Source organism: Pteropus alecto, unplaced genomic scaffold (assembly GCF_000325575.1).
Source record: "Pteropus alecto unplaced genomic scaffold, ASM32557v1 scaffold195, whole genome shotgun sequence".
In the NCBI taxonomy this organism is placed as follows: Eukaryota; Metazoa; Chordata; class Mammalia; order Chiroptera; family Pteropodidae; genus Pteropus; species Pteropus alecto.
In genome coordinates, this window is record NW_006438073.1 from 5052994 (window position 1) to 5076920 (window position 23927).

The 23927-nt window shown below is 47.6% G+C and overlaps 1 protein-coding gene across 1 annotated transcript in view; it reads left to right on the plus strand.

The window, feature by feature from the left end:
* Window positions 1-4: 4 nt before the first annotated feature.
* Window positions 5-23927, plus strand: part of IGF2R (insulin like growth factor 2 receptor) — a gene marked incomplete at its 5' end in the record, with an annotated part of 98619 nt that continues 74696 nt past the window's right edge. The window contains 2 exons of the mRNA XM_025049054.1: window positions 5-48; window positions 18816-18955. Of these exons, the coding sequence (XP_024904822.1) occupies window positions 5-48; window positions 18816-18955 (184 nt within the window). The remainder of the gene's footprint in view (window positions 49-18815; window positions 18956-23927) is intronic.

Genomic DNA, 23927 nt, shown 5'->3' on the forward strand with positions numbered 1-23927 from the left:
CCCGGGGGCCGCGCGGGCCCAGGGCGCCGAGTTCCCCGAGCTGTGCAGGTGGGTGGCCCGCCCGGGCGCAGGCTTCGCTCGCGGTGCCCCGGGCGCGCACTGGGGCTGGGTTGAGGGCGGAGGCGCTCCGGGGAGGGGCTGGGCTCCCCGAGTCGCTTCTAGTCCAGCCTTGGGTCTCCCCGTTCCCGAGGGAGAGTTGCCCGCGTGGTGGTGAAGGGAGAGAGGCCGAGGGAGGGGTCGTGCGGGCGGGGGCTCGGGGGTCGCGGCGTCCTGGCGCTGGCCCGGGGGGCCACTGCCTGGCCACTTGTGGCTGTCACTAAGTCTGGGGCTGCTTTGTGTGCGAGGGGCAGGCTGCCGCGACCCGTCCCGGTGACACACTGCGGGCACCCTCACGCCCGGCGCCTGCCCTCTCACAGCGGAGCGCCAGCGAAAGTTGGAGGACGCAGGAACTACAGCTTTGCTTTGTTCCCACTCCACGTTTCCTCAAAGTTCCACCAGCGGGGCTTGGAGAGGCCCCTTCGTGTGGAAAGGCTCACCCGCACCAATGGCCTTGGAGTTGGGGTTTTGGTTTTATTGGCTGATTGATTTTCTCCATGTGGGTTTTCCATTTTTCTCTTTAAGTAGCCTTTCTGTAGAAGGTGACTTTTTTTTTTTTTTTGGTGGGGGACTCGGGGATGGCCATCCTCTGTTGGCTTTCAAGACTTCACCCTTCACTTCTCCGAGCCTAACTTCCTGTCTGGTTGCTCACATGATGTCATTGTCTCGTGTGGATTATTCTAGTGGAGTCTTTTGCTCTGGGAACCGTGATTGTATAATCGCTAATCCCATCGAGGACTCTTAGTGTCCTGTGATGGCCGGGAGTGCCAGGGCTGGGGAGCTGTTAGTGCTGACAATTTCCTGACCAACCCTCTCTGGACCGTTTAGGATGATGGAAAATCCAGCTTTTATTTATTTTTTAAACTTTTGTAGAGAGGAAGCAGGATGAAAAGTTCAGTAAGACTAGTGAGCAGTCCACGGTTCCCCCGGCACTGGCAAGTACTCAGAACGAAGCCAAGTTGAGCCCACTTTGAGCCGAACTTTGAGTTTGTGGTGGAGTTTATGGGGTTCTTATTCTTCCCTTGTATCAGAGATGGTCTCATTAGCACTCCCAGGTTCAGAAAATATTATCTGAAGGAGAGTGAGGCTGAGCTCACAATAGACACTCTTTGGAAAGACACATATTCTTTCTTTTCCCTTTTTTGGAAGGGAGAGGGCGGCGGGAGTGAGAGTTTTACAGCACCGAAGTTTATAGGCTAGTTAGCTGCTCGATGATACAAAGTTACTCAAGTAATGTGCATGACACAGAAAAGGGCGGCAACTTATACAACAAGGTCGGGTTGCAGCTGACATTGAAGGAGGAAGTTTTGGAATAATAGCTGCTGTGACCAACCTTATCTCTAAGAAATGAATCCAGCTGGGCTAGTGGTGTTGCAGTCTCGGTCTCGTTACAAATTGGAATTTATTTCTTAGGGGTTAAGGTTAAAGTTGGCCACATGGGCAGACCCATACTTTGTAACTAATGCAGAAGGAGCCCTTGCTTTTGCATTAGGTTAGTCATCACAGCCTCTAACCTGCGACGAGTACAAGCAACCTCATTTCCAGGTGGAAGATGGCCTCTCCGTTTAGTAGAAAATGGCCTTTGTGTCTTTAATACTTCTCCCTGTGTTCTTTGTGGCTATAACTTAGCGAATGCTAGCATGCTCTGCAGAGTGATATGCATGGTTAGTACGATGAATGTGCCCTGTGTGTCTGAGAATATCTTTAAAGTTGTTGCGATAACTTTTTCTTAGGACAGCAAACCGTCCGAGTCAGTTCAGAGGGTTTGCCCACATTTTTCCCCCTTGTCTGTTACTGCTCTGCGATTTCACATTGAGACCTCTCGAGAGCCATGTTAACAACACAATACCTGCCAAGTGAAGTTCTTCCTATCCGTACCTGTTTTAAATGGATACCTTGGCCTGAATACTTGTTAAACCTTTTTCTGGGGGAGTCGTAGTCAGAAATCTGTGTACTTTTTGAGACAACATTGGATAAAAGTTCCTTAACTCTGGCACACATTTGAAGAATGGGAATGTGAGCCGATCATTTTTTAGATCCAGTATGAAAAGTTCTACAAAATAGCACCAAAGCAGGATGTGTTTAGCTGCCTTTTTATACCATCCCTGGGCGTCCATTTGGCTGAAATGTAAGCAACTCACCCAGGTCTCCACTGAGTATGAAAAGTAGACTTTACAAGTGGTCCATTTGTTTGTGCAGCTAGTCTACGGCGGTAGTTCTCAGTGGACACAGGCTCACACTCCAAATGTTTATATATTGCTTGGTTGTAATGCAGAACGCATTTTTCCATTGAAATTGCCTCATTCATTGTGGTTTGGTGCCCACGGCAGTCCCCAGGAGGCCGTCATCCAAGCCACAGGTTTGCACTGTCCAGATTTAACGAGGGCCCTAAGAGTAAATTCTCGCCTCTCAAAAATGGAGTTAGGTTTCTGGGGACACAGCCTCTCCTTTAGAACCCGAGAGGGACTTTTCATCTGTCCCTTAGCACCAGCAGGAGAGAAGTCCAGGCCCGCTTCAGGGTGCCTGCAGTGCACCTCGTGGGGCCCTCGAGGGGGGCAGAGCTTCGGGGTGAGCTGTGGCCCCAACCAGTTCTGGGCAGGCAGTCGGGAGGGACTGTTTCAGCAGCATCTTGAACTGCGTTCATGCACGAGGCAAGAACAGCCTCTGCTAGTTGTGCACGGAAAAGCAGGGACTGCGTCTGGCTCTACGTGGCACTTACTTAAAGCGCTGTTCTTTGGAGCAGCTCAGTCATGTTTTCTAAGCGTCAAGAGGCTTACTGAACCGGGGAGCCCCGTGCTGCGGAAGAAGTCGGTGATTCTTAGTCACAGCTATTTCTTGGGAGGCCGTGTGCTGGCTTCTGAGGCCAGTGTGACCAGCTGTGGGACTGGCATGTACACAGGTCCTGAGGCCAAAGAAGTGAAAGGAATGTCTGAGGGTCAGTGGGGCCGGACCAGCGGGGGTGAAAGGACGGTGGGCAGAGGTCAGGCCACGCAGAGTCACCAAAAGTGACCAGTGCTCTCGCTTGTCATTAGGCTTACTCATTACTGAGTGATTTACACTTTCTAAAATGCTATCTAACATATATAATAGGTGAGTTTTTACCCTTTATTTAGGTGTTAACATCCTTAACAAGTAAGATCATAACAGTTTGTACTAGTTACAAAATAATGCATTGGGCCAGCTTGATTTAAGTAGTTAAGTACTTTAAAATTTATTCAGAACAACTTTTCCCCCAGTCGTTTGGGTGTAAATCCTGAAAGTTTTTATTATATCGAGGACAAGACAATAATGAAGGTGGCTGGGGCTGAAGTTGGTTTAGTTGCTGTCTTTAGGAGATTTTTTTTTTCCCTGCGATTTTTCCAAAGGAACAGTGCTTTTATGCTTAATTTGGGCCACATGTTAAACCTGGACCGCATTTATTTGTGAGTACATTTCTTGCAGTAATAAATATGTAGAAGTCCAAGATCGTTAATTATCAGTACCTTAGACCTCATGCATTAATTCTGAGAACAGCCTCTAGGCAATGCATTCCTGATTGGGCTTCATATCTTTTATCAGTGTTTCCGAGAGGGACTTTAAAAAGATGGGGTCGTAATGGAATTTCCTCACAATCATCCCAAACCAATGTTTTCTAGTGTAAATTGATAAATTTTCTCACTGAGGGGGAAGATACCAAAAAAACGGAGACATTGTTCAAAATTATAGCTTCTTGTAGTGAAAAACAGGTACGATGTACTATATGCTTTTGCCTAAAAACTTGTAAAACTACTTTTTAACATTATTTAAAATTGTTTTGCTTGGAGAGCAAGCAAGATGAGTGATTTTTCAGAATGTCATTAAATGATACTGTTGAATGTGACTTGATTTCGGGGGAATGCACTGCGGGAGAGCAATTACTGCCCCGTGTCTGCAGCTACTTTGCTTCGTAGTTGGATGAAACGTGATGTTGGCGATTATAGATTTGTACTTGGCATGAATGAGGGAGAAGTACTTGATGATCTTTTAGATGTTTGGTTTATTTGTGAGGGAAGGAAAGAAATTCTCATTTAGAAGAGAAAATCAGCAAATTATGGCCTATGTAGTTTTTGTATGGTCCATGAGGTAAGAACGGTTTTGCATTTTTTAGTGGTTGAAAGGAAATAAAAGAAGAGTGATATTTTATGCTATATGAAAATGATATGAAATTGAAATCTCAGTGTCTTCATAAATAGATTTTTATTGGCAAGACACACACACGTATACACACACACACACACGCATGCACAAGATGGGGTTGAGAAAAATAAGATGGTTTCACCTTTATTTGGATTTTGGCATATAAAACTGTATTGTGCTGGGCAGAGAGAATTCAACAGTGCTGGTGGCAGAAAGTATTTCATTACTTTGCAGGTACTGCCCTCCCCCGCACCCCTCCCTTTCTATTGTCCCAGGAACAGAGATTTCCTGACCACTGGTCCTGGGTGGTCTGAGAGGAGGTGGAAGACGTGAGATTGGGTATGGTCATGGGTCCTTTTTGTTTTCCTCACGGTCGACTCATGACTGGTGAGAGACAGAGGCCTGAGTTTATGCTGCTAGTGTCACTCTGAATCCTCACAAGGTGACACAGGATTCATTTATTTTCCAAATAGTTCTTAAGTATTTCTTAAGCAGAGGGGAAAAGTGGGAGGGGACAGAGCTGGAGCGGAGACACCACAAACAGAATGTCACATTGGGATCCCAGAAGACCAAGCTGGCCACGACTGGTCTCCCTAGAGAGGCAGTGGCCATGGACACCGTCCTCCCCTGATTTTTATGAATTTTCAGTAATGTGTTATCTTAGTTTTGATTTTTTTCTTTGATCCAAGAATAAAGCTGTTGTGAATGTTTGTGTACAAGAGTTTGTGTGGACTCGCGCATTCTTTTCTTTCTTGGGCAGATACTAGGACCATGAGTGAGTGTTTAGCTTTATGGGAGATGCCAAACTGTAGCCACAGGTGGTTGCCCGCCTTGCATTCCCACCAGCAATCTGAGTGCTCCGGTGGCTCTACATCCCCAGCCCCGGCTCCTTAATTTTCGCCATTCTAGTGGGTTCGCCGTGGTATCTCTGCGTGATTTTAATTTTCCTACCCTGTTGAGTCATGATGTTGTGTTTCCTTTTCTTGTCTTTATGGGGATGCCTGATGATGTGGAACATTTAAAACAGTCTTTTGCCCCTCATTCTTTAAAAATTTTTTGTGGCATCGTCTTACTGAGTTTTAAGAATTCTTTATATATTCTGGGTACAGGTCCTTTCCTAGCTATGCATAATAAGTGTTGTGAATATATTTGCCCAGGCTTTGGTATGCCTTTTCATTTTCTTAACATTTCCTTTGAAGAACAGATATTTAAAAATTTTGATAAACTTCAATTTATCTTTTAATTTTTTAGAAGAGATTTGTGCTTTTTGTGGCCTAAGAAATCTTAGCCTCACCCCAAGGTGTCTTAACCTCAACGCTATTGACATTTGAGCTGGATAATTCTTTGTCGTGCGACTGTCCTATGCATTGCTGTCCTGTGCCTTGTGGGGTGTTAAGCAGCACCCCCCCGCCCCAACTCACCCTAGTTGTAACAAACAAAAATATCTTCACACATTTTAAATGACTCCTAGGGGTAGAATTTCCTCCAGCTGAGGACAACTTGTCTACGATCAAACAGATTTTCTCCTATGATTATTTCTATAAGTTTTATAGATCACCTTTTTAAGTTAATTTTTATGTATAATGTGAGGAAAGTGAGTTTATTTTCTATTAATACATCCAGTTTTATGTATTAATATTTTATGTAGGATGCTTGCAGCTCTTTTCAAATGAGATCGGGCTGTAATTTTCCCTGCTGTGCTATTGTTGAGTTTAGTATCCAGCATACGATCGCTTTGTGGAGAAAGCTGGGTAGCATTTAGCATTTTATATGCCGCGGAACAGTTTTTGTATAGGATCGACATGTTCTCTTTCTTACATTTTGGTAGAACTCACCAGTAAAACCGTCAGGGCCTTGTGCTTTCGTGGAGGTGGAGTGCAGTGGCGGAGTTTGGATTACGGTTTCAATTTTATCTACTGTATTGAGGTTTTCTACTGCTTTTTGTGCCAATATTAGTAATCTCTATTTGCATAGAAAATCGTCATTTTAATGTGTACATACATGAATATATAGCATGCGACTTTTGAAAATACTCTTTGTATATGTAGGTAGGTAAAAAAAAATTCCTGATATTTGTGTATTTTTTTCCCTTACTCATATTTACTAAAGATTTACATTTTTTTAGTCTTTTCAAAAGAATTAGCATTTTTATTTTAGTCACCATCTATATCACCCATTTATTTTTGATTTTATTCATTTTGCTGTCTATTACTAACTTCTTCAATTTTCTTTTTCTAGTTTGACTTAAAAGCTGAGATGTTTTATTTTAAATCATTTTACATAATGAAAAAATGAATTTAAAGCTGTATGTTTCTTTGTCCTGAGGACCATAGGTTTCGATACATAGTTTTTGATCTTTCCTGTCTAAATATTTTCTTCTCGGACTCCAAATTTCTAATTATTTCAACTTCCTGGACTCACTACTTTTTTAGAATCTTTGGATCCTCCCACCCCCATCATGACCAGTAAATGTGGTAGAATTTATTGACACTTCCCCTGTGGCCTAGCACCTACTCAAATCGTGTTCTGTGTGTTTGGAAATGCTCTCTGTTTGGTCAGAGTCTCACCAGTTGTACTTTTCAGCTTTTCTTTCTCCTGACTTGCTCTCTGCCCGGCTTGATTTGTCTTTTATACTTTGTATCTGGCTGCCGCTTTGGTTCGGGCTCCAGAAAATGCCTCGTAGCCCACCTCTCAGCTTCGCAGTTCTCGTTCATAAACTCTTCCGCCTTTCTGTTCTGTTTTTTTTTTTTTTTTTTAAATTTCATCAATTTTTATACAACAATTGACGTATAGTCACAGCTGCCTGCTCTTTGTTCACGGATGCCTCTCGGAAGACACCGTAAACTTTGCTCTGGTTGCTTTCTTCGTTCTTGTTCCGTGGGCCCCGTTCCTTTGTTGGAATTTGTCATCTCGTTTTTATGGTGCTGGTCCCCTTGTGGCCACTGGTGATTCCCGAGTGTCCTCCTTGCACACTGGCTCCTTTTGGACATTCGTTGCCTCTCCGTGTGCAGCTGTGCAGAGGGGGGCTGGAAGCTGTTGTTGGAGCTTGGCTATAAATTGTGTTCGGGGAGGCTGTGGGGGATGGGCAGGGCGTTCCTCTGGCTGGCGTGTCTCTGGCTGGCCTTCTAGTCTTAGGTGCTTTTCCGCCCTCCCAAGCACGACCCCCGGCCTGTTCCTGCCAGGAGACAGCTGCGCAGCCCCTGTCCATGGCGACTGGCCGAGTGCAGCGTGTCCTTCCTGCAGCTGGAAGCCACACTGTCGAGTTGGCCGCGGCGGCTCACTTTTCCCTGGATCTCAGCTCCCACCTCAGGAGAGGTGGGTGTGGAGGGGAGTCGCTGTCTTGGTTTTGAATCCAGACTCTTCCCTTCTCGAGTTGTGAGGCCTCAGGGAGCCTCCGAGGTCTTAAGTTCCTTAGGGTGTCACGTCATGTGTTTAGGGCGGATGTGAGAATCAGAATGTTTTTAGGTGGCTGGCCCATCCTCAGTGTTCGTAAGGGGTGGGGGTGGCAGTGATCGCTTTCCCTCTAAGTCGGGGTTGCTGCATTAGATCAGCGATGTTTCAGGCTCCGTTACTGTGTACCCCAGGTTCCCATTAGTGCCTTGGGGCGTCTGCCTTCACCAGACAGCGTTTTCTCGTCTGCTGTGTGCGTTGGCGCTCCACGAAGGAATCCTTTGGAGAAAGCAGCTTTTCCATTCTTTGAAAAAAGTTTTAAAACCACTGGACTATGTGATTCTTGGGGTCCATTTTGCATCCAGAGTTCTGTGGTTCTGAGGTATGCGTCCTTCAGGATTCCTTCACTTGCAAGTAGCAGAAAGCCCAACTCAAGTTCTCTTAAACGAGGAGGAGCTTGAGGACAGGGGCTGTGGGCTTTGGGCGGGTGCCAGGCGCCATATGTCAGGGCCGCCCGAACCCCTTCCCGCAGCTCTCTTGGCTTTGTCCTCCTTCCTGTCGCTGCTGCAGCACTTCTGCAGGCCAGGAAGTCCCAGCTGGCTTCTGCATGGGCTTCGGCGGTCAGCAGGGGCTCCTGTCCCCTCTCACACCTCACCGGGCCTCCTCGGAAGGAGTTGCGGGGCGTCTGTCGTAGGCGGAACAGGGAGTGCGAGCCAATGGGATGGGCGTGAAAGCCCCTCGCCAACCCCGCTTTCCTGTGTTACTTAAATGGCTGCTGCCGGCTCGGTTTTTGAGGTGCCCCGAGCAGCACGTCGACTGCCTGTTTGTGTTTGCGTCAGGCAGCGCAGGGCAGGTTGGCGAGAACCCCCCTCACGAGGGAGGTCCCAGGCCCTCGGTCCTCGAGAGCCTGAAACTTGCCCCTCAGATCGGCTGGGGCCCTTTGCTGGGATTTTCCTTTTTCTTTTGTGTGCTGAGGTCCCTGGGGTGGGGAGCCCTCCTCCAGAAACACGAGGAAGCCAGCTTCCTCAGGGCCAGGAAGCAGATTCCTACAAGTATTTCTGTTCGTAGGGGCGAGGAGAGTTAGAAGAAGTCAGATCAGGGAAGCATCGATCTCAGTTTTGTTTTAGGGCACCGAGGGACCCGGGAAGGAGCAAGAGGTGTAGACAAGCGAAGAGTAGCTTTTGGAATTCGGTTGCCAGTGAGCGGCCTGCGAGGAAAGTTCAGGGCCGTCTCTCAGCTCTGATGCTGCAGGTGTTCTTCACACACGTGTGTGAGGTGGAGGGCAGGGCAGGCGTCCGTGGACCACCGGATTTTGATTGTCTGTGAAATTAGTTTGTTGCCTTCATCTCCCTCCTAAAACCACTTGTACGTTTTCAAATGCTGTCTTGTATCGAAAACAAAAACTTCCCCCATGCTCTCTGCTCTCTGCCCCTGGCCTGGAAACAGAAACCCAAACCACAGGCATGGACGCGCCTGAGAAGGGGGTTCCTAGAAGTGACAAGGCTGTGTTTCCACTGAGTCACCTCACTCTCAGGTCCCTCGGAGGCTCCACCCCCTGCTCTGCTGTAGAGTCCATACCACAAAGGGGGAGCCAGCTGGGCTCGCTCTCCTGTCTGTTTCAAGTCGGCCCTTAGAGGAGGCAGTGGGAGTGCGAAGCGTTGGTTGACATTCCGAGGCAGGAGGAGGGGCGGGCTCCTCTGAATGGGGTCCATGATCCCAAGGCCTTTCTGTATGATGACATTTGGGCAGAGGCCACGAGGGAGTGGGGGAGTGAACCGTGCATCTACCGGGGTGGGGTGCTCTGCAGGGAGCGTGGCCGACGGGGTTGGGGAATGGCAAAGGGCCGTTGTGGCCCGGGCAGCGTGGGTGTCTGAGAGGATGGAGGGGAGGAGCAGGGAGGAGGCAGAGGATGGATGGGCCCTTGTGATGGCTCTGACTCTTGTTCTGGAGGTGGGACCCCTGGAGGCTTTTCAGCAGAGTGACGTAAGGTGAAGGTGGCCCAAGGGGGAAGCTGAGAGTTTTTGTAGATCAGGTAAGAAATTATAATCGGTTGGACCAGGGTCGTAGCAATGGGTGTGGTGAAAAGTGGTCTGATTCTGGATACTTCGAAGGTGGAGCTGATAGGATTCGCTGATGTTGAGTTATGGGATATGAGGAGAGAAAGAAGAGAAAGGTTTTTGGTTGGTGCACTTGGAAGAATGGAGTCGTCCCTTTCAGAGATCGCGAGGGCTGTGGGACAAGCGCGTCGGGGGGGACGCGAGGGCGTTTGGCTTGGCCGTGACCATGTTGCAGAGCCTGCGGGACAGCCAAGTGGTGGGAGGTCAGTTTCCTCAGTGAGCTTGGAGGCACGGTCTCTGCTGAGGGTAGCAACTTAGTAAACGTTTGCTGCTTCTCTTCAAGTTACGTTTAAGCTGGTGAGTGATAGTGTTCGCAGATGGCCCCGTAAGAGTGTGGGACACACAGTTGCTCAGTGCATGTTCCTCTTGTTCTTAAAAGTCTTTAAGGAATAAGTGAGATAATGCTGTTATTTTTAGATGAACGTCTACAGGTGATGTCTGACCGGCCACCACAGGGCTGTGCTGTGTCCTTTTCCCAGCTGGGTGTTGAGTGTCACGGGTCTCGCAAGCCAGTCTGACATTTGACCCCGGCATATTCAAAGCAGACTCTTCTCCTGGTCACCCCATCCGCCTGGTGACCAGCACCTGCGAGTGGCCTCATCAGCATCATGAACAAACCCGCTGAGCTGACTGCCTGGAAGTTAGGAAGGTGGACCTTCCCTTGTAGTTCTGAAGGAAGGACGCTGTGTCTCGGAGGGGTTTCTGTCACCAGTGTGACAGCTGACTAGGGGACTGAGCAAGAAACTTTGAATTCTCTGCAGTGGGCTGGGTTGACTTTCAAGGAAGTGGAGACATCCATGTAATTAAGGAGGTTTAGCCTGTAATCCAACCCTCTTTATGCATACGAGGGACAATGTATGAGAACATCCAGATAATTACTCTGATTTAAAAAAAATCCTCAGAGCAGGGTTTGGAGCTGAGAGGCAGGCCTGCGTCCTGGTACCAGAGTTGAGATGCAGCTGGCAGAGCGATGGGTGGACAGGCCATCCTCTTGGCGGCTTTACGTCGTGGTGGGCACTTTGCACACCTTGCACGCCCGTGCAACCGCTTCGCTTCAGAAAGCGCACGTCCTGCCCTTTCTCCCCTGCTCCTCTGCCCGCAGTCTTAGATTCAGCAGCTCTCTTCTGGTGGCAGCTGGTGGCTGCGTGGTACAGGCTCTCGGGGTAGGCCCAAAGTGGTCGGCCTGGCCTGAGAGATCCCAGGAGGCTCCTGGTGTGTGTGTGTGTGTGTGTGTGAGTGAGTGAGTGAGAGAGAGAGAGAGAGAGAGACACACACACACAAGCACACACAGAGACGGAGACAGAGACAGAACTGAGCCCCCGAGGCTGCTGAGGCCGCGCGTGCGTGTGTGTGTGAGTGTCTGTGAGTGTGTGAGTGTGTGTGAGTGTGTGAGAGAGAGAGAGAGAGAGAGAGTGTGTGTGTGTGTGTGTGTGTATGTGTGTGTCCTGAGTCTCCGTTGGTCTCTGTTTTGAGCTCCATCAGCTCCGTGGAGATGGCCCAAGACGAGGGCCTGGCCCCTTCCTCTCTCTTTCCTCGCCAGTGCCTCGCCAGTGCTTTGCCAGTGTCATGTGACATTCCTTTAGGAGGCCCCAAACCAACTTTTTTTGTAAACTGGAGTTTTGGGAGTCTGAATCCTTCTGTTGATGGCAGATGAAAGCATTTGAGCAGAGTCTTTCAAAAACTCTGTGCCCCCAGTCTGTTTTCCTCACAGCGAACTAGCGGGTGGCTCAGTTCGTAGACCAGGAAGATGGGGCTCAGAGAGATGGAGCGTGACCCACACGGCTGGTCAGGGCGGGGCAGGAGTCGAGGCCGGGACTGTGGGCTCTTCCTCCTGCTGCCATGCTCCTGTCAGAGGGACACTCCCCTCCCTCGGTTCCACATGACCTCTGCTAGTGCTCACCACGCTGGTCGCGAGGCTTTGCCGGCCCCCGTTTCCCGCCCCCGGCGCCCGGGGTTCTGGTGCTGACTTAGCACCTTGCTTCCAGCCGGATCCCTCTCTAGCCAACTGGCTTTCTGCTGCTAGACCTCGTGGAACTACCACGGAAAAACAGAGTGTGTCTGGCACGTCCTCGCCCTATTTTTTTTTGCAGGCCCCATATCTTTATCCACAGCTTTGTGGGTTTGTTAGAATAGGAAGTGAAGTACTTCCTATATAAGCTTTGGCCATGCTGCGTCAAACCCGTGTGTCCTCTGGCCTGCAGGTCGGGGTGCGGATTACCACGCCGGATCAGCTAGATCTCTCTCTTTCACGGTCAGCCACGGAGCGCTGCTGGACCGCAGTGGCGACATCCTGCTGCAAGTGTCCATTTTGGGAACTCTGCTTCTTTCCACGTCCTCCGTGCTGCCTGCTCCCTTCCCTCCCCCTGCTCCCCACCCCCCGCCCCACCCTTCTTAGTTTAGGAGACTGTTCCAGATTTTTGAAGGTTACTGGGCTGGATGTATGAGCTGAGAAGCTCTCTGATCATGATAAGGGGCAGTAGTGAGCCAAACGATTTCCTGAATATTCTGTTAGAGGACTTGGACGCAGGCCAAAGTAGGAAAATCTTTTTTTTTTGATGTTCAGGTTGGAAAGACTTTGCATCCCTCTCATCCCCCAAATTTTGGATTCGCTGCTCACTCTAGACTGAGAAAAACATTCCTCTAGCCGGTGACCATGCTGTGTGAGCTTAGCTCGTACATCACCACCTTTATTTTAAAGGAACCCGAATTATAGATTCATACATGCTTATTAATTTTATTACTGATTCCATTGTACCTCTATCCTGCTTTATATACTGATAATTATAGGCTGGTTTTAATTGTATTAAAATGTTTAATAGCTGTGTGACCATCACCATGACCCCAAGACTCACAGCTCAGAGTGAAGCCGTGGCCATACAGGAGGCAAGGACAGATAACAGCTCACGGCGCTGTTTGTGTTGGAGGGGAGGAACTCGGTTTTCTAAGATTTTTTTTTTCTTTAAGGGGTTTTGCATACCATAATTTTACAATTGAATTTCATATACTTTATTTTAAATGTTAGCTGTTTTTAAAATGAAAGAATACCAAATTATATTTTACAGAGTGTTGCATTTTTGCAGGTACTCAGTGACAACCTACGTGAATCCTTGAGAGGCATCCCCAAAAGAAACCAGTGTCAGTTTAGAGATACTGTCCGGTCATAGCCTCTGGCTTTTTCTTTTGAGTTTTCTCTTTCTCTTGGACAGACGTTTATACCTCATCCAGGGGAGGTGTCTCTGCTTTCTCTTCACGGAGCTTTCAGGACGCTGGGCACTTGTGCTGGCCGACAACGGGGTTTGCTTTTCCAGTGCTGCCCCCTGGTCGCTTTCGTCCTGCCCAGGGCCCCCGAGCGTGGCGTTTGCTGGGCGGCGTGGGCAGGGCCGGCACGCCTTCCTGTCTCGGGCTGGTTGACAGTGCGCTGCTTGTGTGCTTCCTTCAGCTTGGTAATCTGCCAACACCTTTCAGGATATTATGAAATGTAAACCAAATGAGGTTAAAATGGACCCTCTGTGCCACTGAACAGACGCGGACTGAGTGCGGGGGTCCGCGGCAGTTTCGGCTGGGGCCGTGGGATTACTCGGGCAGACAGTCTCACGCTTTCTTTAAAGGGAGGCCTCGGCCCCTGCGCTTGGCATGTCCGGTGTGACGAATTGTCCACGTGCAGGGTGTGTTTCAACCACAGAATTCGCTTTAAAATTACAGGTCTCTTTGCCTCGTGGGGGACTTCGGTCATCTCCTCTGGTCCCTGCTGGATCTGATGGTTCGGTTGGGGGCTGTTTCTGAGTCACCGGTGACACTTCTTGGACTCTTGGTTGGGATTTTGGAAGGGCCGCTCTCTGCTGAGCTAGGTCATTCTGGAGGAGAGTGAGTCTGAGATGAGGAAAACCGTAGATGTTCCGTCTCAGTGGGGTCCTCAGGCAGCCTGGTCCAGAGCCAGGCGAGGGCAGCCAGTGGGAAAGAAGGGGCTGGGGGAGTGACCTGCTTTCCGTGGAAACCAGCGGGGGTGGGAGGAGAGGTTCAGGACGTCGTGGCTCTGGTGTTGGGCCATCGGACTGTGCGAAAGGGAAAGCAGACCGATCTGGTGATCGGCGTGACGTGATGCCGCCGGCTCTTCAGAAGGTTCTCAGCGTTTCCTCGGCCACCCTCAGAGGTCCTTACTCACTAAATCTGCCATTCCAGTGGCATTTATTGTCACAGGATTGAAGCTAAAGTTTCGTGGACTATTTTGCAAGTTTCAAGGTTGTAATTGAACCTGAATATTTTCTGAAAAGTTAAAAAAACCTTTCAAGAATTGAAGATAAGCAAGGCCGTTTATTACAGTGGTGAAGCACATTTGCCCTTGGGGCTCTGAGGGACCGGGGCACAGTCCTTGCCTTGTCATTTCCTGATCGTGTGATGTTGGGTGAGGGGCTCGATCCTTCTGAGCCTTGGACCGTGACTAGAGAGTTGAGTAATGGCAGCAAGTGCTTGGTGGCTTTGCCCAGATGTCAGAGCGTGTGGTGAGAGCTGCATGCGATGCGGTCCTCGTCCACTCCGCCCGTCAGCGAACGTTGGTTCTGTGCCTCTGTGCCCACGGCTGGTCCTTGTCCTGGGCGGGCGGGCGTTTAGCGCCCTGAGGAAAGTTGCAGTGGGGTGCCTGAGGCTCTGGCGCTGAGTAGTGGGAGAGGCCAGCGGGGCGAGCGTCAGACCTGTGGGTTCAGGGGCCGAGCCCACGCGGCCAGGAGGGCTCACTGCGTGAACGTGGGTATCCAGCATTGGTAGCTCTGCTTGGAAGTGAATTTGGACTTTTTGAGCGTGGGAGGGGACGTCAATCGGCCGCATTCTACATGCTGGCGAACGAGGTGGAATGGCAAGGGTTTTGCTGGCTCTCGTTACGTGTCAGAGCCAGGGTGGTTGCGCAGACGGTTTTGTGTCCAGGAGAGCAGTCCTGACTGGGAGCGGGCTGCCTTGACCGCGTTGCGCAGGGCTGGGGCGGCGGGCAGGGTGTCCGCGTGCTTCCCGCTGACCACCTGCTTCCTTGGGCCTTTGCGGTCCTCCTGCTCCACCTCTTCGCATCCCGTGTTTCCGTCAGATGAAGTGCCTGTAGCCGAGAGCCCTGGTGAGCTTTAGAAGCCTCCATACTGATATGGGTGTTAGAAATTTAAGAAAATACCGCTTGGGCTTTCATGCCTCTCCTGCTGCGGGAGGTGCTTGTGCAGCAAATGTATTTAAAACATTCGCAGGCGCGCATGTGCACGTGTGTGTGTGTGTGTGTGCGCGTGTGTGTGTGTGCGTGTGCGTGTGTGTCTGTGTGTGTGTGTGTGTTTGAGTAAAGGCTACGTTTCCACACAGCTTGCAAATATTTTCTTCCAGAGGTTTGTTTCTTGCCAAAAATCTAAAATTTTAATATACAGCTCAATTTTTTTCTTTGATCTAATATGTTGGTCTCATTTTTTCTGTCAGTTTATTTTCTTAAGTCTTAAGAAATAGCTTAGTCTAGGATATAGACTTTTCTGTGAATCTCAGCTGAATGGTTTCACTTGGCTGTTAAATGAGTTATGTTGTTGGTTTTCCTAATTTTGGCTGTATGTGTTCACCTCAGGTAAAGATTTTTCTAGTGGACAAGCTTTCGGACAAAAGTTTATTATTCCTCAAAGATATCATTAAATTTAATTTAGTCTATAATACTTTATTGCTTTTGAAACCACTTTCTGTTTCTATAATATGATCATGATGCTTTAAAATCTTAGCATAAATTCGAAGAATGATTTCAGCCTAGGCCATTCTGGCAGCTTGGCCTTTAATATGGCAAAGAGTCTAGAATCATTTAGTCGCAAACACGTAATTTTCTTAAACAGTGCTATCAGACATTTGTATGACTTCCAAGTTTATTATGAAATAGTCTTTAAAAATATTTACTTCGAGCAGAAGCGTATCTAGATGATAACTTAATGTAACTGGAGTGCACACCAGAACAACACACTGGTTTTTGGAAAACGCTTCATGAGTTTTCAGGTAGATTATTTTAACCGAATGATTATTCCTGAGCTCTTAATGATACAAGGCTCTGGGCAGGTTTGTTTGTTTTAAAGTGGACGTACGTCCACTGGACGCAGAACGTCTCAAGTACTGATGGCCTGCAGATGTCTTGACCGTGTCGTTCAGACACAGGCCGTGGCCATCCTTTCCTTTTTTAGCGATGTGACTGAGGACTTCACCCAGCTGCCGCTGCTTGGGAGTGTGAGTGCCATCGAAGGCCCAGCCTGGAGGGGCCGCCCTGTGGCGAGTGGTTAAAGCAGCCCCCTGAAAAGAGCCAGCGCTTTCAAGGACCCTGCCTCCCTTCTCCCGCAGCCACTTACCATTTGATAATCTTGACAAAGCAAATAGGAATGGAGCAACACTTTTTCTTTCTAGGGACCCTAATCACCAGATGAGCAGAACGATATTCTTCATTTTACTCTTTTTCATCTCTTTTCTGTTCCCAAACACACACTCTTTACATCTACCTCATTTAAATATCACCGCTACAAAAACAGCAGTGGATTTCTTTTTTCTTTTTTTTCTTTTTCTTTTCTTTTCTTTTTCTTTTTTTTCTTTTTTACAAAAGATCAGTGTTTTAGGTATGGTGTGGATTTCTTTAGAGTTGATTCCCACCAGTCAACTCATTCTGAAATGACACCTTTCTAGACACCTCTCTCGGATGCGTGAGACTGTAAAACAGCTTAATGACGCCACTGCTAAGGTAGTAAACTTGACGTCTGGTGTCCTGGGAGAACTTAGTCATCTCTCCGGAACGAGAGGGAATAGTTCCTTTAATTAACCATAATTAATAGAAAAGTTTTACTACGACTCTGCAAACAGAAACACTAGCTGAACGTTTTGAGGAAAGATCCACGGTGTCTTTTCTTCGAGGGGCCTTCCTTTGCGTCAGGTACGGAATCAAAGCCACTTCCTTTTCTCTGCGGGACCCGGCGTGCCCAGGCGTCTCTCTCTGCCTGCACCTTCTACTGTCCTCATGTCCCTGCTGCAGCCACACTGGCCTCCTGTCTTTTCCATCAGCACGCTGAGTCCATTTCTGCCTCAGGACCTTGCAGTGGTCAGTCCGTCTGCTGAAATATTCTTCCCACCTTGTCTCCCCCGGGGTTCCTCCTTTTTGTCACTCTTCCTCCTTTTTGTCACTCAAGCCCCGGGGCAAATATCCTCTCTGAAGACTTGTCTGAAGCAGCTACTCAGCCACGTTGTGTTTCTTTCGGAGCAGCACATACTCGTAGGTGGGATTATCCTGTGTGTTTGTTTTCCTGTTTATTTTTTGACCTCCCCTGGAATATACCCCAGGAGGGCAGCGACTTTTTGGTGTCAGTTTTGATCATTGCTGTACTCAGCGCCTCTGCAGTAAGTCCTTGAAAAAATTTGTGAAGCAAATGAATAAAGGTTAGTGAAGTTCAAAGGAAACAGCCCTTCTTGATGGGTTATTTTCTCATGCAGTTTAACCCTCCTGACTCTAGGAGCAGCTCTGAGGTGTTCCCGGTGAGAAACGGGGGGAGTGCAGTGGCAACTGCTTTTGTGCTGGCGTCACCCCAAGGCAGGCGCTCGTTACCGAGCACACCAGCCTGTTTTTCAGGTTGCTGGCAGTTCAGTGGCTGGCAGAGCTTCCGGGGGAACAATCTGCCACCCTGCCTGAGTGCTTACGTGTGCTTATGTCGCTCGGCTTCTTGGCAGGTGGATGCGATCAGCCCCCTGACCGGCGTTCAGGAGAATGCCGGAGTCCTCGCCTGTGAAGAGCCCCGCTGTGCTTACCGAGCACACCAGCCTGTTTTTCAGGTTGCTGGCAGTTCAGTGGCTGGCAGAGCTTCCGGGGGAACAATCTGCCACCCTGCCTGAGTGCTTACGTGTGCTTATGTCGCTCGGCTTCTTGGCAGGTGGATGCGATCAGCCCCCTGACTGGCGTTCAGGAGAATGCCGGAGTCCTCGCCTGTGAAGAGCCCCGCTGTGGGATTCCTTCACTGACGGATAGGCTAGTGGGGAGACTTCTTCCAGGTGGGAGGGCGTGTCGCCTGGTGTTCCCTGCCTAACACAGCCATTGCCCCGATGCCCAGTGGAAGGCAGCTCTGGGGAGTGCTTTCAGTTGTCCAGGTGGCACTCCTCGGGTAGAAAACGCCTGATAACGCCGGTGTGCTGACCTCAAGGCCTCGCCCCGGGCGCGCCACCACCCCTGGCCTGGCCAAGCCCTAGCGATTCTGTTAATTTCTCTCCCTTCCTTTCAGCGATTCGGTTGAGTTAACACAGTATCTGCATTTTGCAGGGAACGTTTTAGTCACAGTCCTCATTTCCTGTCTGTGCCCTGGCTGAGGAAATGACCCCCGGCTTACAAAACAGACAAAGCTTACTCCCCCATCAGAGTGGAGAATCGAGAATAATTGTTTTGACAGAAGTGACAAACCATTATTTTGTCCCTAGTATGCAGATGGATTCATTAACAGTTACTCAATAGCTACTTTGCCAGAGTTTTGAACAGACAATGGGTTTTCATGCACGTGAAATGCTTGTCACAGTGGGTCAACCTAAAATAAGAGTCTGATTTCGAATCAGATAGTTGACTCACCGCACACCTTCATCTTGTCAGTTCCATCTGAACCGTGGCTGTAAATTACAAGGTGAAACCAGAAGTACAACTGCCTTTCATGCCACAACTAGTTTTTCAATAAGATAAAGTGAAAAACATCCCTTTTGGCTTTTCGACATTCTGGTGTGATTGGAATGGTTACTATCTTATATTTAACGTGATTCTTGAGCAATTACTTACCTGAGTAGCTATTCTTAAATTAACGGTAGGATTTTAAGAATTTTGGTGATTGTTAAGTCTCGAGGTGGCCTCAGGGTGGATGGAACCAGCACAAGGTGGCATTTAGTGGTTTCTGCCCTGCCTTCTATTCACCTTAACACAGTTGACTTTTTAGTATTTTTGGCTAATGAAAGTTGTGATGGTTTTAAGCAAATGTGGCTTGAATGTAAAACTAGAGAGAAGTTTAATTATTGGCAAATCAGCGATGGTGATGAATTGTTTTTCTTCCTTTTTAGTTACACATGGGAAGCTTTTGATACCAACAATCACGTGCTGTATAAAATCAGCGTCTGTGGGAACGTGGATGTTGCCCAGTGTGGGGCGTCGAGTGCTGTTTGTATGCACGACTTGAAGACAAACAGCTATCGTTCTGTGGGTAAGTAAATCTGTCCTTGAATTACCGAATGTACAGGACCCCTGTTTTGCAAGAACGATTATCTGTATATAGCTCTCTACAGTTATATTTGCTTATAATACGTAACACGCATGTTACGTTTTATAATAGTTCAATGTGGTAACAGTTGAAACGTTCACTATGAGATTGAATTATGTTCCTTCCATCCAGCGGATAGGAAGAATTATGCACGTTTGTGTTTATTGATATAGAAGGACGTTTCCTATATGGCTCTGCCTTTTCCTGTTGTTCTTAAACCCCGTCTTTACTTTTCTCCCTCCTACACCCCCATTTCCTCTAGTGTCCAGTCTCTTCCCCCTCATAACATTGTTTTCTTCTGTGGTCATTTGATTCTCAGGCAGCCTGTGGTCACATGGGGTCAAGGTGGTCATTGGTTTTAGGCTCACATCAAAATTAAATGATCCTAAGGGCAGCCCCAGGGGAAAAAGGCGCAGACCTTGCTTTCCTAGGGCTCATTTTATTTCCCCATGGGGTCTCCTTTCGGGCCGGGATCCCTTTCCTCTGAGTCCGAGTGGGCTGACAGCCCCGCCAAGTGACAAGGAGCGGGAGGGGGCACTGCCTGAGTGAAGGGACGTGGGGCAGACATAAAGGCCGCCAGCGCCGTTCTCGGATTGGGCAGCATGGGTGTCCACTGCGACCTTTGACCAAGGCAGTTTGCCGAAGTCTCATGGTGAGGGCCAGGCATGAGATGGAGATGGTGTGTGACCGGGACGGAGCGGCAGCAAGAAGCGGATGTGACGTAGGATTTTGGCGTTGGGGGGACTGCTTACTGTGTTAGTTCTGCCTGTCATTTTGAATGGAAACTCCTAACACAGTTAAAAGAGCTTTTCAGCAAGCAGTGTGAGAGGAGTAAGGTCTTCAGGGTCTGCTGGTTGAGGCCCAGCTCCTGCTTGGTTTCCCTCTCTCCCACCGAGGAGACTGTCGGGCTGAAAACATGGTAAGAGGGATTTGCGGCCCAGGATAGAGATCTGAGGACGCACCAGGTTGTTCTGAACTCTCGGGTCAGACAAATTTATTATTTTGTGATGTACTTAAAAAACTTGCAAATGAGATTGCCATTTTCCTGATTGGGACCTTTCGATGGTTCATGGAGAGAGGCCACACGTGGATCTGTCAGACAGTGTTACTCAGGTTTTCAGAAAGAGGAGTTGTTTTCTTCTTGACCTTATTGTAATACTTGACTGTAGTATTTTTGGCTAATGAAAATGTGTCTTCTAGTTTATGATAGTTTAGTGTAGATTCATGTAACACAGGTACCAGAAGCAGGCAAGTCAGTAGGAAGATGATCTGTGAGGTTGGCATAGCTGTACAAAATTTGCGAATGACCAAGTTAGATAGGCTTTGAAAGCCAGGCAGGAGAGTTGACATATTCTGGGGTAGGTAGTGGATCCATTTGAGATGTTTTGTGATGGTAATGGGGAGGTGATCTGATAAAATGTGTTTTTAGAAAGCTGGGCCCAGTGGAATAACAAAGGTTGGTTAAAGGGTCTTGAGAAGCTGAAGGTAACTACATGAGTTAAAAGCTAAGTTACAGGTTGATGATGATAGAAACCAGCAGTTCCCAATCTCATTTTACTCGCAGGCATGCGTGACAGATACTTTTCCCAGAGCTTCAAACTCCCTAAGGGAGAGAAGAATGCTAGGTGATGTGTACTTTCAGCCCTAGCAATGATTACCCTGTCCTTCAGCTCAAGAAAGCAAACTAGTGTGAGTGGATGAAAGTGACGTTCACATTAGTACAGACGTCATCTTGAATCAGCTCTCATTTTGCTAATTTGTGTTATGCAATAGAAATAACTAAATTTGTCATACATTTTCTTTTATAACTAAATAATAACTAAGTTTCTTGTGCACTTATGTGACAGGCATTATGTTTTTAAGTAAAGCATCTCACCGATTTTATTCAACAACTTTTGAAGTGGGTGATATTCATCATTTCCCTCACTTTATAAATGAAGACACTGAGGACAGAATGGGTCAGCTGCTTGGCCAGAGGTTGCGTGATTGTGAGTTTGAATGCCAGCAGGCCAGCTCCAGAGTCTGTGTGCTTATCTGGGGCTGTGTTGTTTTGAGAGTCACAGAGGCACATCAGACAGTTGTAGAGCTAAAATGGGAACCATGGCGAGAAAGTTGAACTCCCGAGAAATTAACTTCTTATGAACCGACTAGCAAGGAAAAAAAAATAGGAATTTTGAGAACAGCCACAAAAACTGGAGCTCCCAGTAAATCAGAGGAACAGGAGAGCTAGCATGGCAGCAGATCCAAATGCATATGAACTTACTGTAGGACCAAGAGTTCGGGTGTAATTTAGGTGTTTATCTGTTAGCAAACAGTATCAGACCTCTCCTTCATATCATATGACAGAAATTACAGACCAGTTACAATGAAAAGGGAAGAGACAATAGGACATTCAGAACAAACCTATGTAAAATAGAAATATAATCTAGAGGAGGTAAGAGCTTCTCTTAGATGATAATACAACGCAGGAGAAAAATGGCAGTCTAAGAACAGGCAGTCCACAAAGAGGAAATCCTGATGGTCAGTGCAACTTCATTAGTGAGCCAGGTGTAAATGCAAGTCAGAGCAATAATGAAATCTCGTTTTTCTTCAGTCAGATTGGCAGAAGTTAGATGGTTGCATCATAGACTGTTGGCGAGGAGCCTTGAAATGGGCATATTCATATATGTTGCTATAGGAGGATGGTCATCTGCAATCCTTTAGGAAAATAATTGATGCAAGTTTTATAGTGCCTACAAAAGCATTTTTTATACTTAGAAACGAATATTAAAACCTAAACTTTGGTTTAAATAATATGACATTATTTTTGATAAAAAAAAATCATACATTAGTTCTTCCTTAGACAAATGATATTGTTACATATATAGATCTGTAGCAGAGTTTAGCAGTCATTTTTATTGGGCCTGTGAACAAGATTTGGTTCCATTTACAACCTAGCTGAATCATCACCACATTTTAAAATGATTTATACATTTTATATATTTGATTTCCTCTCACAGTACTTCAGATGTGTGATCTGACAATGAAAACTTAAGCAGTAATAAAAACTTAACACATTACACTTACATTTAATACTTTAAACTTATAAATTTGATGAACCTGAAATTCTTAGATGTTCTCATCCTGTGTCACAGTCTAAATCAGATGCTCAGTTGTAACCTTTGAATTGGTTATAACGTTAAACATTGCAAGTCTGTAAAAATACTGAATATGTTCAAATTCCCCCTGACATCCTAAATATGAATATTATGGTTTTAATTTAATCTGAGGGTTAAAAGCTGTATATACACGACAGGAACCCTGTTACCAGCCCTTTTGAGGCAATGTGCCCGCTAGGGTAATGTTAATTGAGGTCACTCACCACCAAAGCTTGGGATTCTGGCTGTCTTCTTGTTGGTGACCTGGTGGGACACAGTGAATCCGATTGTAGTCACGGTGTCAGATGACTTCATTTACTCAGGAGACTGGTCCTGACTTTAGGTGATAGTTAAATTGTGGCTCATGTGTACACTTACAGAAATCTCACAACAGCCATCCAGGTTGATCACTGGATTGAATTTTGCATCTTTCAGTATTAAGATGTGAAAGTATCTTTTCCTCTTAAGCTCTATATTCATTTTCTTAAAACCATGTAATTGTTTGATATTTTAAGATACCTGGTTTAGTTTTAGATTTAACTCATGTTTTTGTCTCATGTATGGTCTCTCCTGAAAGTCTGGCAGTATCTGTTAAATTTTAAAATATATATTCTTATAACCTACTTTTGTAAATATTACCAATAAAGGAATCAGCGCTGTACATAGATTTCTGTACAGTATATTTTTTGTAGTGTTAATTGTGGCAAATATGCTGGAACAACCTAACTCTATGGGGGACGGTTCAATAAATTGTATATTTTATTTTGATTTACTTGGTTAATTCACATCTAAAAACGTATATGAATAAATTGTATTTTAAAACAGTCAACACTTAATATTCATTTATTTATAACAAATACTCGAGTGAATCAGTCACTAAAACAGACAAAAATCCCTTTTCTCATGGCGCTTACAGACAAAAACAACACTGGCTAAGTAGTACATTAGAATGTGACGAGTGCTGTAAAAAAGGAGGGGGAGGAGAGGGGTGCTGGCGTTTTCAGGGGTACGTGTTCAGGGATATTAAGTGGGGGACATGTTGCTGAGAAAGGGACATGTAAGCAAAGACTTGGAGCTGAGAGAGTGAGTCTTGTGGCTCCCGGGGGAAAAGCCAGTGCAGGGGACGAGGGGGAGTCTCTGAGGAGGGTAATCGGTGGTAGCAAGAATAGAAATCTCTTTTAAAGAGCGTTGATATAAAGAGGAGCAGAAAAATGAGGCAGTAGCTGGAGGAAAACCTGGGTATAGAGGATTCTTTGTCAATTTGGTGAAACAACATGGATAGTCCACTTTGAAGGACACGACACAATAAACACAGGAAAGTGGGTAGCGAGGGAAGCCTAACTCGAGCACACCGGTGACTAGCACGGAGAGGGCTGTCTGCCTGCCTGGCAGGCTCTGATGGATGTGTTGGCGAGGCCCGGCGGCCGCGCGGTGGGCCCTGGGGCCGCTCGCGAAGTTGGGATCATCAGGCCATGCAGCCTCAACGAGGCCGAGTGGCGAGCTCGGCTGGGTTCGGCCGGGGACGCCGAGGGTTGCAGGCGAGGCCTGGCAGGCCCGGAGCGCGGCCCGGTCTGGCGGGCTCTGGTGAGCGTGGCCTGGCGCGCAGGGTCTGGACGACCCGGCGCGGCCTGGCCTGGAGAGCGTGGCCTGGTCTGACGGGTACGGGCGAGCGCGGCCTGGCGGGCCTGGCGCGCAGGGTCTGGAGGACCCGGCGAGGTCTGGCCGGTAGAGCGTGGCCTGGCCTGGCGGGTACGGGCGAGCGTGGCCTGGCGGGCCCC